Source organism: Bactrocera tryoni, chromosome 2 (genome assembly GCF_016617805.1).
Source record: "Bactrocera tryoni isolate S06 chromosome 2, CSIRO_BtryS06_freeze2, whole genome shotgun sequence".
Lineage (NCBI taxonomy): Eukaryota > Metazoa > Arthropoda > Insecta > Diptera > Tephritidae > Bactrocera > Bactrocera tryoni.
The window spans coordinates 1,806,965-1,821,126 of record NC_052500.1 but is presented as its reverse complement, the minus strand read 5'-3'; the positions used below and the strand labels follow the sequence as shown (position 1 = coordinate 1,821,126).

The following is a 14,162-nucleotide window of genomic DNA, read 5'->3' as shown; positions in this document are numbered from 1 at the left end:
AATGTTTGTATAGCTCTTTATGCAAAACCATAAGCCTCTCGGATACGCCCTAAACCTTGTTCCTTGTTTCACATAAAATAATACAAATCTTACTACATTCATTTGGAACTAAATGGCAACCCTAGCTTGACTTAGTTTATCAACATAGATTGATACTTGCGGCTGCCCGACACTCAAACAGAGAGCGTTTTTGAATTGCTCTGTTGCGCTATCTCTGTTTTGGTTGATAAAAAGCACTAAGACACTATAAATAACTGAATAGTGATAAGCCCAGCAGAAAAAAGAAAGATCTCAAAACCATTTCAGCTTTATTATTAAATAATTAAGTAATTTTTTTATTAATGTATGTGTGATTATACAATTTTGTTAAATAATTTTCTTCGTTTTTAGATGCATTTGGGTATTAGTATCAGTCTCTTCTAAATTTCTAGACATAAACTATTGCTTTTGTTTCTGCATTTCTTTGTAAGCCTCGGCGAGTTTGAACTTTTGTATTTTGCCCGAAGCAGTTCGAGGAAATTGATCTATCGGTATCATGTAACGAGGCACTTTAAAGTGTGCCAACTTTCCTTTGGCGAACTCCTTCACTTCATCGTGTGTAATGGTCTCAACGCCATCTTGCAACCGCACGAAGGCGCAACACTCTTCACCTAACCGTTCATCTGGCACGCCGATGACCTTGATAAACGAGAGAAGAGAGAAGAAAGAAGAGAGAGGGAGCGAGAAAAAGAGAGAGATTTGAGTAATTTTAACCTTGCTATGTAACACCTCTTAAAAATAATAATTATTTACATGCGCTTCAATGATTTTCGGATGTGAGTTGAGAAAGTCTTCAATTTCTTTGGGGAAAAGATTTTCTCCGCCGCGTATGATCATCTCCTTCAAGCGCCCAACAATACGTCCATAGCCGTCTGCTTGCAAAATGAATTGGTCACTGAAATATAGCGAAAACTAATTAGTTTTCAATTGTGTTCATACATTTCTTAGATCAACTTAATAACTCTTTCTAATGTCTTCATGCACTTCATTGGAATATCTGACATCTTATCTTATCATGCAGCCTAAAAAATTTCCACTTACCCGGTTTTTAGCCACTTGTCATTGCCAATGGTTTCTTTTGTTTTCTCCCCATCGTCATAGTATTCCAACATGGTGGCATAGCCGCGCACATAGAGCTCGCCTGGTTCGCCGAACTGAACTATGTGACCTTCGGCATCGACAACTTTGGCTTCAATGTGTTCCAACAAATGCCCTACGGTGTTCAAAATGTGTTCAATTTTATCGCCCGCTCTGGACTGGAATATTACCGCTGTGGTTTCGGTCAAGCCATAAACGGTGCGCACATGATCCAGGCCCAAAACATTTTTAATATCTAAGAAAAGTTGAGGCGAACACGGTGCTCCCCCAGTGACGGCCATTTTCGCAGTCTCTAACGGAAGTTTTAGTTCTCGCTGTTTCTTGATTAGGTCAACGTACATGGTGGGTGTGCCATGTATAACGGTGCATTTCTCACTGACAATGGCATGTAACGAATCGGCTGGACTAAACCCGGCTGCCGGTAGCACCAAGGTGCTCCCATGTGTCATCGCAGACATTATAGTAATTACCACGCCATAGACATGAAAAAGCGGAACTTGCACGCAGATGCGAGAGCTACCGTCGAATTGATTACGATCGCCGATGTGTATACCGTTATTAACGAAATTGTAATGTGATAGGACAGCGGCCTTCGGTTTTCCCGTCGTGCCAGAGGTGAACTGTATATTGCAACCACTGTCTGGCATAATATGATGTTGCAGTTGCTTGATAGCCTCACGCTCAGCTGGGTTGCTCAGATCGAGCAAATCGTCGAAAGTAAGTGCGCCTTTTAATTTGTTGGGGGTGTCAACAACGACATACTTTAGATGAGGCAAGTTGGCACTCCTTATGCGGCCATCAACACTATCCGGTAATTCTGGACAAATACCTTTAATGATTTCATAGTAGTTTTGTGTCTTAAAGCTCTCCGGCATTATTATTGCTTTCACTTTGACCTTCTTCAGACAGTATTCAACTTCGGGCCCTTGAAAGGCGGGATTTATGCCTACCGACACCAAACCAGCGCGTGCTGCTCCCAACATTGTTAGATACCAGTGCATGTTGTTGGGCGCCCAAATACCCACATGATCTCCTTGCTGCAGACCAAGTTTCAAAAGGCCGGCGGCAACACGATCGACATCCTCAATGAGACTGCGGAATGTGTAGCGCTTTTGTTCGTGACACGAAACAATGGACTCCGTACTGCCATATTCGGCAACAGCACGTTCCAACTCCTGGCCAACACTGCGATATACCAAAGGATGCTTGCCAATATAATGCAAGTGGGCGGGGTGAGAGTTGTGCCCTTTCACAACCGCTGGCGGTTCCGCAGATAAACTAAATGAAAATAGAAAAAAATTATCAATATAGATAAACACCTTTATAAGTTCGCTGGAGTAGATAGCGCTAACGATACTTTATTTGTTTGGCATTGAGTGTTATCAATCCCAACAATTGCCTTTATTTACACTTACTGTACAAACATATTAAATCTAACATTGTACTTTGTTGTTAACCGTCTGTTTTTAATGATCTTGAATATCTACATTCGTGTGCCTATACATGTAGTCGCTTTGCACACCTATACTCACCGGCGGAGCCAAACGAGAGAACGCTGCCTGCGCGATCTGCTGAGCACATTTTTATAGAAATGCTGAGTAAAGGCAAACCCTTTGCTGCTCATCATAGCTCACAGTTGTAATTGATTCAAGGTGAAGGTCGCTTCCGTGTTCTAAATCGACGCAGACTTCAAAGGCAGTTGCGTGTGAGCAAATACTTGTATGTCTTATTTTTTAAGCGACGAACCGATAAACATACAAAATGCGACACTCGGAAAGGCGATAAAACTTTATGACACGCAGTCTTCTATTGTATTAATAAGTTTAGTGGAATATTTTCTGTCTTTACCGACAGCACTCAAGTAAGACAGTCTGGGGCTTTGGTGTACACATTAGTGTGCCACCAACAGTCAGTGCACGACTAAATTGGTTTAATGCGACGAGCAAACCAGAGCGCAGCGAGCGCACAAATTGAGAGCGCCAGAGGTGCGTACTTGAATCATGTGTACATGATTAGACTGCGTTAATGATTATTAAATATTAGGTGAGTGTGTGTGAAGAGTCCGGTCTATAGTTGTGTTTGGAAAATTAAATGTGTCGAGTAAAATTACGATTTTTTGCCGAATGTGCGAATTCTTTAATTTTTTCTCTCTCTCTCTCGCAGCCACTGTTAGTTATCACTATGGCTGTGATATTTTTTGGTTGCCTGTTACCGGTTATGCGACACTCCGAAAACTGTTCGGTAAAGCAAGTGGTTAAGATCACTATGAGATACGGCTATGTTTTTATCAAATTCAGACCTATGGTAAATTCGATTCAACCTCTGTAGATCTATACACAAGCATTCTATTTCCTTGGGGTTTAGTTTACCACACCAATGTATAAGTCATACCAATACCGTGTATCTCATACGTTGAGAGACGCTCTTAGAGGAGCCGAAGAATCAATTTTTCAGAATACCAAGCAAAAAAAGTATGCGTTTATGATCTTTCGGAAATATTAAAAAATTCGGATGGCTAGGACCATACCAAAAGCAGTTGCTTTAAAGGAGAGTATTTAGAATTTGACATACTTGAATAAGTTCAAATTCAAAATTGTATAATCTGAAGTAGCGCAGTCACTTTTATAACGTTTTTCTTAGTTTTCTTAGGTTTCACTCATTGGAGTCACGCACTGAAGCATTTTTTCGAAGGCAGAACGACAATCAGCGATTCAAATGGAAGCTTCTTTCTTTACGCTAGTTGAGCTGAGTGAGTGAGCGCTGACTGTAAAGTTATCATGCTTATGAGCGAGCGATAAGGTTGACATGAATGTTTGAGTGAAATCGTGCCAGTGCAGGTTGACCTCGCTACCATGGAGTCCATCAAATAGTACTCGACATCAGTTTCTCCAGTTTCAAAACAAACACCACGAGCTTTGACTCCGGATAGTTAGTCGCTCGCTCGGGCCACTTTCGTTTAAATTAGTACAGAAGCGCGCGCAGAACGGACAACACTTGTCGTGATAAGCTCTTTGTTTTCGTGCTGTTCTAGATACGAAGTGCATACAAATGCTATTAAATACGGGTATTTTCAGTGTCATAGCGCACTGCCGAAGAGCAAAAGTAAACTGTAATTTCACGAAATTCGCAGCTTATCAGACACAAGTAGATAAGCGCAGGTGATTACTGACCACTTTTTAACTTTGAAATGTGCTAAAAATTTATTCGCATTCAGTTATTCGGACTTAGCTTATTTTCATCAAACGGGCAAGGAGCCTTTGCAGTACAGCACCTTTGGAGCGCTGATTCAGGAAGCCGCTGCGAAGTATGGAGATCGCACTGCGCTCATTTCGTGCTATGAAAACAAGCGTTACACCTTTGCAGAGGTCATACATGAAGCCGGAAAGCTTGCGGTAAAACTTCAAGGACTCGGCATGCAACGACAGGATGTTGTGGGTCTCTGGATCACAAACAGCACACAATGGTACATTAGTTACTTGGCTGCACAGCTGGGCGGTTATATAACCGCTTGTATAAATCCGGCGCTACAGGCGCAGGAACTCGACTATGCGCTGACGAAGGCCAAAGTTCATACGCTAATAACAACGGAACAGTGCGGCAAGCAGAATTTTTATAAGATTTTGAAAAGTTTACTTCCTACTGCCGGTGCAGCTGTGCCTCACGCGATTGATACTACTCAATTTCCGCATTTACGGCACGTCATCATAGCTGGCAAGTCCTCTTCGGGGGAGTTCACAAATTGGGCTGAATTGCTTTGTGAACCGTCTTCAACGGAAGTTAAACTTATAGACGAGTTAAATGAAAATGTTCGAAATATTAAGCCGGAAAACGCGAGTAGTATACAATTCACTTCAGGAACCACTGGTAAACCCAAGTTAGCGGTACTCAGTAACTTCAGTTTTCTCAATCAAGGATATTATTTCGGTAGGGCCTTGAAGTTGCATAACGGTCACAAGCATATATGTATGACATTACCTATGTTCCACGTTTTCGGTTTGAGTGTGGTGAATGCTGCCGTAAAGCATGGCGCTACATTAGTACTGCCCAGCCCAACGTTCGATAGTAAGGCGGCACTGGAAAGTATCGCCAACGAAGGTTGCCACCTCATATTGGGCACTCCAACGATGTATGTGGGTATGCTAGAAGAGCAGATGGTTTCGAAGCAAGCGACTAACACATTAGAGTTGGGCATTGTGGGTGGTGCGGCTTGTTCACCCGAGATCTACGCACAAACAAAGAAGATATTTAATTTAAAAGAGTTCCTGGTGGGATATGGTATGTCGGAAGCATGTGCAGCATTCTTCACACAAGAGGGCACTGAGAGCGTGGAGGAAGCAAGCCAAACGATTGGACGCTTGTACGATCACGTTGAGGCAAAAGTGATCAACGATAAAGGTGAGGTGGTTAAATTCGGCGAGTTGGGGGAATTGTGCGTTCGCGGTTATGTGGTAATGACCGAATATCAAGACGATGCGGACAAAACGAAGGAAACACTAGATAAACATGGCTGGCTCAAGACAGGGTGAGTGTTGTGATTAACAAGAACAATTTGTTAAGTTTTATTTCCATTTTTCGATTTGGTTTTAAGTGACAAATGTATACTACAATCCGACGGCGTGGCGCGTATTGCTGGTCGTAATAAAGATATGATAATTCGTGGTGGAGAAAACATATTCCCAAAGGAGATTGAAGATTTCCTAGACACACATGAGGATATCATAGAATCTCAGGTAAATTGAGACATAGACATAATATTGCTACTATGAACGCTCATCGCACTGTGGTTATCACGTGTTTTGCAGGTAGTTGGTGTACCCGACAAGCGTATGGGCGAGGAGATTTGCGCTTACATACGTTTGCGCTCTGGTGCGAACAAGCTTACACAAGAAGATGTGAAGAAATTTTGCCAGGGCAAAATAGCACACTTCAAAGTGCCGCGCTATGTTCGATGCGTGGAAGAGTATCCAAAGACAACCTCTGGAAAAATCAAAAAGTACGAATTGCAGGAGTGGTTTCAAGAGGAATCGGAGAGTTAAAGGGTTTTCATAATGAAACTTACATTCCAAAGTTATTGATTCATCTAAAGTTTATATAAAAAATAAAATTCTACAAAATTGTGCTCAAACTTCTTTATTTTATTTGTTTTTAATTTGAGAGATATAACTAACGGTACAATTTTTTTATACAAAAAACATCAATATATATATGCTTGTATATAAAATCATTCACGAGTTTCCGTGGAAGCAACCAACTCGAAAACAATCACAACTCTGAAATGCAAATCGGCAATTTTTCTTTCGTTTCTCCGTCACCTTGTGAACTTTCAAATTTTATAATTTCGGCGTTTGCATATTCTCAATTGTTGACACTCGCGCACAAGCGTTCTCCTCATAAACCGAAGCTAAATAAAATAAATCAATTGCAAATAAGATAATAGCACATAAACATACACAAACAAAGTGACAAGAGTAAAGCACATAAATAATGAAATATATGTACATTGTGCCAAAACAGTACACGGAAATTGTAAAGAAAACGCAAAATAGACTTATGTCAACAATTTTTGCAGTCTTCGAAACATTTTTCATAAGCAGTTTTTGGAATGGCCTTCAGTTTGTTCGACTGAAACGAGTTCCATTCCAATGACTGTTGACTCCTTTGCATGTCAAACTGACGAACCCACGTCTCATCGGCAGTCGTTTTGCTCTCCATAAATGTGGGATCAGAGTTCGCACAATCACTCTTTTTGGAAAAAAAATCAGCTTTATCGGTACGAGTCAAGCAAGGGCACGTTTCATACCCAAAATATCCACAAAAATCATACGAACGGAGTCGTGAGACGATTTTCAAGCAACATATTCTTCTCCTTTCTATTATTTTCATCAGTTAAAGAGGTCGAAGATCGTAAAGAACGCGGTATGTGTTCAACGATCACTCGACCGTCTTTAAAGGCCAATCGTAATTTTTAACCAAACTAAAAATACAAAATTTAAGACAAATTCTTTGTTCGATATTTGAATCCATTGTAAAAATCGCAACGCACCACTGAGGTGTACCGACTTAAGAAGCTGCAGAAAATAAAGCGGTTAACAGATCGCGTTCATATGTGGCATAGTAATTAAGGACAGTCCTAGCAACTTAACAAAATACATTTTTGTTTTGAAATATCATTTACCAAGGAATTTTAAACTACAATTTCCGGGTACTCGGCCACAATGTATGTTGTTTATATTCGATTGCAAGTTGAAAATTGTATGCAAGCTGTTATCTGCCTCCGCTAGCGCTTGTCTACATGTGAGTATACTATATACATACATGTATTTGTATGTGTATGTATGTGTACCTCAAGTGACATTTAAGGCGCTTTCATTCGGATCTTTAGATTTTGATCTTTGCGTGAAACACATCAGCACTAATCTGTTAGAATCTGATAAGCCCAATTAATCGGCGCGTCTCAAAGGTCACTTTTTATGTGCATTCCCATAGCCTATAAAAACTTAGCGAGAGTGTTGACTTAATTTAATTTATATGTAAGTGCTTTGGTTGTGCAAGCAAGGCAATTAACACTTGTGTACATGAGGGCTACTGAAGAGAACTAACAAATTGAGTGTGGCGCTATGCCAGAGCGACGTGGGCCCTGCACGCTCCAAGTTTTTCTCATTTCGCGGCTTCGTCTCAACATATCAACGCATAATAAACAATCAACAAATGTAAACAAACAAATCTTGACGGCGTAGCGGCTGGCGAAATCAAACAAGTTGACGCGGCTGCAAACAAATGCAAGAAGCCAGCACTTCCATGGCGTCTTCCGTTACTGCGCAAGTATTCGTCATGTTGCTAAGGTAGCTTCCGGTCACATGGCTTAGGCGCTGGAAAGCCCGTTTGCCGAGGTTTACCTGAGGCAGGATTGAACGTGAAAAATCAGAAAGTCGGAGTCGCTCGTCGCAAACGGTTGGTTTTCAAAATTGCTCGCATGTAACTGGGCAAAGGATTAATATCAAATATACTTGTATGTGTGTATGTACATACATGCATGGTAATTATATACAAGCAGAAGTGTAGTGAAACGGCTTTAAGTGCAGTTATGTGACTCAAGTCATGAAATCAAATTATTTTAAGCAATTTTAAAGCCTGATTTCGTATAACAAAGGAATGGAAGTGGCTATTTGCTAGTTGTGATAAAAGTGAGAATTTTCGTTGTGTAATCGACCCAAAGTCAGTTCAAGTGCGCCCCAAAGCAGAAATTGCAAGAAACCCATACACAAATACAACAAATTCGTTTGCGTCTGTATGTGTTGGCAATGTGCAGCAAAATGTAGTGTTCACCAAAATGCAAATTGTCCGTGCTATTGATAAAACCGTTTAAATTTGCAATACACAATGTCACAACCGGGCAAACGTGGTGGGCGTGGCGGCGCTGGTGGCGGTATTGGCCGACGTACGCCTTCGAATGTTGCTGGCGCGGTCGGCGCGAACACGCCAGAAGAGTCGACCACTGCCAGTGAACGCGCCACACCGGCCAGTAAAGCCGACTCCGATCAGAAGGACGACAGCTCTAGCAATGGCGATAAGAAGGAGACTGAGGGCTTCCCAACACCGAAGCCGCCGAGCGCGGGCGCTTCAATACGCGACACCTCGAATAAGATACTCGCTTTGGCGATGAAGAGCGAATGGACACCCATCGAACAGGAACTGAAGAAACTTGAGAAATATGTGGCGAATGCTGGCGAAGACGGCAATCACATACCGCTGGCGGGCATACACGATCAGGTGAGTTTTTTTGGTATACATTTCCGCTGCTATAGGCGCTGTTGCGGGAACGAAGTACCCGAAAGTCACTTCGATGGCGTGGAGTATAGAGTACGCTGCCACGGCAATATTACCGTTACTTAGCGCTGTACTGCTGCTGGTAACAAGACATTAACTGTGCGATAGGTTTACCATTTTTATGACATAAAAAATGAATATTTAAGTTTCCCCTCTTCTGCAGTGTCAGCGCCGCCAGGAATTTTCGTAGAAAATATCAATGCATTCACTGAAAAGGGTTGTGTGGCAATAAATTTATTGACTATTGGTTGTTGTCGCTGACTAGTCGCTGTTGTTAGCGGCCGTGTACAATGGAAAAGGGGAACTCAAATGGTCGCTTATCACGTTAGCTTCGTAACCTGTTAAATGCTTTTCCAAAATTTGATTTTTGCATTGCTTTTAATACTAGTTTTTCCATCATGAAATGAGTTTTCAGTGTGAGTTTTTTGTACACACTTTTTCTGTAAAAGTTCTCTATTCTTTCATCCTCTTCTTTATTCTGTTTAAAGATAAGATACATTTTCTCGAACACACCTTTCAGATTTTCAGTGGACTTATTTCATTCGATAAAAATGAAAACCTATATAGTCGAAATCAGAGTAAAACTTCTGGTTTCTAGGTGAAAAACTGCGTCAAGTAATTTTAACTCATTAAAGGAGTTCTGCATTGTCAAAACAAGTGGTAGTCCGATAGTGCAAAGTTAGGGCTATATGATGGATGCATCAAAACTTCCCAGCCAAGCGCTCCCAGTTTTTGCCTGCCGAGCCATCAAAGATGTGTGTGGTCTAGCGTTGTTCTAATGGAAAACGAAGCCCTTTCTGTTGATCAGTTCTGGCCGTTTTTTTCAATTGCTAGCTACAATCTCATCAGTTATTGAAAGTAAAGTGTAGAATCAATCGTTCCACCAGGCTGGTGCAGCTCATAGTGGATGATTCATTTCCAATCCCATCAAACACTCAGCAAAACCTCTCGAGGCGTCAATCCTGTCTTTGCGACCATTTGTTGAGCTTCACCTCGCTTGGATCATGATCTTTTTCGCACATTGTTGTCAGAAATTATTCGATTTCATTTCGTTTCAGCAAAGAATCGCAGATATTAATTCGGTCTATTAAATTTTTGATGATAAATGTTAAGTTCCTTAGCGATATCATGGCTGCTTATGTGATGGTTCATTTCATCGACTTTTTCAACGATAGGTCGACCAGAGGGAAGTGCACAATGTGATTGGTAGCACTGGAGATATACGATTGCAACGACATCTATTGACAAAATACGAAAAGACTTTTTCGACTCCTCAGTATTAGTATTATTACTATATTAATATTCCAATTCTATTGCAGAACACTGGCATGACGCCGCTGATGTTTGCCACAAAGGACAACAAGACTTCGATTATGGACCGGATGATTGAGCTGGGCGCCGATGTCGGAGCAAGGAACAATGTAAGTAAATTTTGTTTGTAACTTAAAGTACAAATTCAACTTCAAGCGCTGCAAAAATAGTTGCCACAAAAACCAACTTCAAATTAAGGCCTACAAATGCTTCCTTGTAACCCTAAAAAGTAAATAAAAAGAAAAGTAAAACAAAAAAAAAACACAAAGAAAGGTGAAATTGTGTCAAATCGATAGCGGCCGCATATATAAATCTTAAAGTGCGTACCGAAGCGCATAAATTAATTTGGCGAACTAAACGCGGTCGTCGGTCGCAACGCTTCCGCCAAGGCGCTCTCGCCGTCTATGCCCCTCGATGTACAAGCAAAGCGGCGGTGGTTTCTATGTACTTTTTGCTTTGCAGTCTACATAGTCTGGCTAGTAAGATGGAAATAAGTAGTTCAACAAACTGCAAACACACAAATACTGCCTAATATATACACACACATTCAAATATATACTATGTGGGTTGTGAATGTGTGAGTGTAAGCCACACGCAACATTTGTTGCAAACGTCACAGCGCGTTACGCACCGACGCCGACGTTACTTGAATGATTTTCCCTGATTTGTGCGTTCTTTGAGTGAGCTTTTGAGTCTCCCCGCGACCCGCAAAACGCTTAACGGCACATTTAGCATACACACATAATGAGGAAACTCACTGTTTGGATATATTTACTCGGAGATTTGCAGTTTAATACTCGCCGACGCACACACACACACACTCTTTTCGCAAGCATGTGCTCTGCATCTAGTTTATTAATATTATTAATTGTGCGGATGCGTGCGTCGGCTGCTCAGCGCTTTTTATCAAGATGACCCAGAACCACGTGCATTTTGTTAGAGCTTTACATACAAACAATAACAATAACAATAACAAAAGTATTAATAACGCTAATGAAAATCGCTTCCAAATATAGATTTCGCACAGCAGATATATAAGGGAATCACTAAACCCATCTGGAATACTTCAGCGTTACTTGACTGAGGCTTTATTATTTGTCGCCTCTATAAGCTTCCAATTGGAGACTCTTCAATAGCGAGTCCACGGGGAAAACCTTCTCAGCCAAACCAAAAAACAAAGTAAATGAAAAGAAAAGCAAAAAATCCTTGACCTAGATTCAGCTCCCAGTGACCTGAAGAATAAGAAATTACCGAAAATAAGTAAAAGTAAATAAAAAGCCGTTAGGCATGTGAACTATAAAAGTAGCGAGCGGCAATTTAGACGGCTTGAAGCAAGCACGAAGGCTACTAAAGTTGACCAACGGAACCGGGATGCCGCTATCAAAGCTTTTACGCGCTCACACTTACAAACAAGTGTACATTTGTAAAGCACCGAGGGGAAGTAATAATAATTATGTCTAACACATTCTATCAAATGTTGCTTAACTTTGAGCAGAAAGTCCGAGAAATGGCAAGTCGCAGTTACATTTCAAAGCTGATATTTATGACTGAAACACTAAAGTCTCTACTTAAGCTTGGTAAAAAATTATCACTGAAGGAAGTCAACTTTTAGTAGGTGCTGCGATATGCGAGAAAAACTTTGACTTCGTTGTTGTTGTTTTGTCAACATAAAATATACTCGAAGTAGCTGCAGTTCTTCTTCGTGTAAAAATCTTGGTTTCACTTTCATGTTTGCCACACACCTTCGTAACGGACTTAACCGCCATTTATCGAAGCTTTCCATTAATTTTTCGATCAACTTAACTTAAATTTACATACCATACATACAAATTTATGTATCACAGAACTGTTTTGGTTTTCATACCCCTCAAAAAATTATCACAAATATACTTTTGACCGATTGCGTGCACGTTCTTCTCTGCTGATGTTACAAAGTTGCCTGAATGTGATTACGTTTAATTGCATGTGTGTATGTTCGTGTGCTGAAATAGTTTCCAATACACTGGGGTATTATTTTCGCAATTTGATTGCCCACTCAAAAGGCGATTATAATTAATTATTATTACAGTAAGTAATAGGCAATTGCATTTAGTGTGCGACAAAAGTACAGAATAGCGGGGGTTCGAGACGCGAAAGCATTACATACAAAAACAAGAAAAAATTTTAACTTTAGTTGCACTGCAGCTAAATATCCTACACAAAAAAAAAGGTTCCTTTCGAGAACTTGATTTCGAACTTTCAGTTTGTATGGCAGCTGTATGATATAGGGATACAATCTGAACAATTTCTTCGGAAATTGCGTGATTGCCTTAAAAAATAATTTATACCAAATTTCATGAATATATCTCGTCAAATGAGAAAGTTTTCCATACAAGGACTTGATTCCCATCGTTCAGTTTGCATGACAGCTATATGCTATAGAGATTCGATTTGAACAATTTCTTCGGATAATAATCTACTGATTCAGATATTAATCTGTGCCAAATTTCATGAGCATATCTCTTCAGCTGAAAAAGTGGTTTATACAAAGACTTGATTCCGATCGTTCAGTTTGTATGGCAGCTATATGCTATGGTGCTCCGATATCAACGATTTCGACATATGAGCAGCTCCTTGGAGGATAAAAGACGGCTGCGAGCATTCAGATCGATATCTCCAAAACTGAGAAACTAGTGCGCGTATATACAGACAGCTAGAGAGACGGACATGGCTAAATCGACGCAGCTCTTTAAGCCTAATTTCTGTTAGGCAGCAAACAGCACTCTGCTAATATTCTTTATATTGCTGCTAACCCCACAAATAATTACCGTGTAATGGGCTATTTTAAGCCAAATTACAGATAATCGCAATGGGGTATACACAAATTAAGATATTTTTTACGTTTGTTGGGTTTGAAAACTTTTTTTGGCATTACTATGTAAAACTCCGCCATTTAATTAACTGACTACTTGTAAATATGTAGAACGGGCTTGCCACTAGCACATATAAATGGTTGAATCATTGTGGAAGTGAGGTGGGTCCCATGCATTAATCAACAAGCTATAGAAGCCAAGGGCGCCTCTGTGGCCTGTCATTGAAATGTTCGCTTACTCCTACTCCTCCTCACTTGCTGCACTAACCTTAGCGTATAACACTCACTTAACGATTAAGATCTAACACCAAAAGTATCTTGAAGTCACGGCCCTTCCTTACATGAGAGAAGCGTAATTTTCTGCTGACCTTAGTGGGTGTGCTGCTGTGTGCTTCCACATATGAGTTTCCGCAACATTGACTTTGACGTGCAATATTAACACCAATTTTAATTACATATAACAAACACACTTACACGCACATAAAATATATTTTACACTACCACTAGTGCGCAAGTGAATTTCCGCACTTCATCAAAATATAAGCGACTCAACATTGCGCAGTGTTATTTATATTTTCGCCTGCTTTGTGTACTCATGTGCATACATACATATGTGTATGTGTACGCGCGTTTTGGCTTTGCAGGAACCGGAAGTCATAGAGTTTCATATCATTAGAACAACATTTGTCCTGCAACGCGTTGGCGACCACTGCCCACACCGCCAATGGGGATGGAGGCGGGAAACATACATGTGAGACCTCATTTCGGGGAGTGTTGTAACGTTTGGACTCTCTTTGGTTTGTGGTGGGAGTGGGGGCAATCGAGGTATTATTATTTGGGCAGTGCACTGCGCCAATTGTGCGAGTCATTCACGACTAAACTTAGGTGCTGACTTCAATTGCTGTAAAACACTATTTGTCAAAGTAATTTACGGCGCAGGCTGTGAAGGTTCCTCATTACCGTTCGTTTGCTGTGCTGAAATTGCTGACAGCTGTAGGGCGGGGAATGTGTTGTAGCATTTTCTGAGATACCATCA

The 14,162-nt window shown here is 40.7% G+C and overlaps 3 protein-coding genes across 12 annotated transcripts in view; 2 read left to right on the top strand and 1 right to left on the bottom strand.

Annotated features, from left to right (window-relative positions):
- Positions 1 to 383: 383 nt before the first annotated feature.
- Positions 384 to 3,031, bottom strand: LOC120768159 (medium-chain acyl-CoA ligase ACSF2, mitochondrial-like). The gene is made up of 4 exons (XM_040094720.1): positions 2,670 to 3,031; positions 1,081 to 2,415; positions 793 to 934; positions 384 to 678 (listed from the first exon to the last, which is right to left on the bottom strand). The coding sequence occupies exons 1-4, from the start codon at positions 2,762 to 2,764 to the stop codon at positions 439 to 441; spliced, it is 1,812 nt and encodes a 603-aa protein (XP_039950654.1). The 5' UTR covers positions 2,765 to 3,031; the 3' UTR covers positions 384 to 438.
- A 70-nt stretch (positions 3,032 to 3,101) lies between these two features.
- LOC120768160 (medium-chain acyl-CoA ligase ACSF2, mitochondrial-like) lies at positions 3,102 to 6,268 on the top strand. Its single transcript, XM_040094721.1, has 6 exons — positions 3,102 to 3,180; positions 3,301 to 3,441; positions 3,502 to 4,295; positions 4,352 to 5,659; positions 5,726 to 5,867; positions 5,940 to 6,268. The coding sequence occupies exons 3-6, from the start codon at positions 4,186 to 4,188 to the stop codon at positions 6,171 to 6,173; spliced, it is 1,794 nt and encodes a 597-aa protein (XP_039950655.1). The 5' UTR covers positions 3,102 to 3,180; positions 3,301 to 3,441; positions 3,502 to 4,185; the 3' UTR covers positions 6,174 to 6,268.
- A 1,809-nt stretch (positions 6,269 to 8,077) lies between these two features.
- The window catches only part of LOC120767965 (serine/threonine-protein phosphatase 6 regulatory ankyrin repeat subunit A), a 28,876-nt gene continuing 22,791 nt past the window's right edge, over positions 8,078 to 14,162 (top strand). For 8 of the 10 annotated variants that reach the window (XM_040094365.1, XM_040094363.1, XM_040094368.1 and 5 more), the window contains exons 1-2: positions 8,078 to 8,907; positions 10,284 to 10,385. In XM_040094365.1, the coding sequence (XP_039950299.1) occupies positions 8,518 to 8,907; positions 10,284 to 10,385 (492 nt within the window). In that variant the 5' untranslated portion in view covers positions 8,078 to 8,517. The remainder of the gene's footprint in view (positions 8,908 to 10,283; positions 10,386 to 14,162) is intronic. The other 2 variants (XM_040094366.1, XM_040094361.1) reach the window with 1 other exon arrangement.

Bases quoted from the DNA above. Each gene is read 5' to 3' on its own strand.
- LOC120768159 (XM_040094720.1), bottom strand. From the start codon at position 2,764: ATGATGAGCAGCAAAGGGTTTGCCTTTACTCAGCATTTCTATAAAAAT. The intron at 2,416-2,669 runs GTGAGTATAGGT...ATTTTCATTTAG, and splicing joins TCTCTCGTTTGGCTCCGCCG to TTTATCTGCGGAACCGCCAG. The intron at 679-792 runs GTAAATAATTAT...TCGTTTATCAAG, and splicing joins CGAAAATCATTGAAGCGCAT to GTCATCGGCGTGCCAGATGA.
- LOC120768160 (XM_040094721.1), top strand. From the start codon at position 4,186: ATGCTATTAAATACGGGTATTTTCAGTGTCATAGCGCACTGCCGAAGA. The intron at 5,660-5,725 runs GTGAGTGTTGTG...TTTGGTTTTAAG, and splicing joins CATGGCTGGCTCAAGACAGG to TGACAAATGTATACTACAAT. The intron at 5,868-5,939 runs GTAAATTGAGAC...CGTGTTTTGCAG, and splicing joins AGGATATCATAGAATCTCAG to GTAGTTGGTGTACCCGACAA.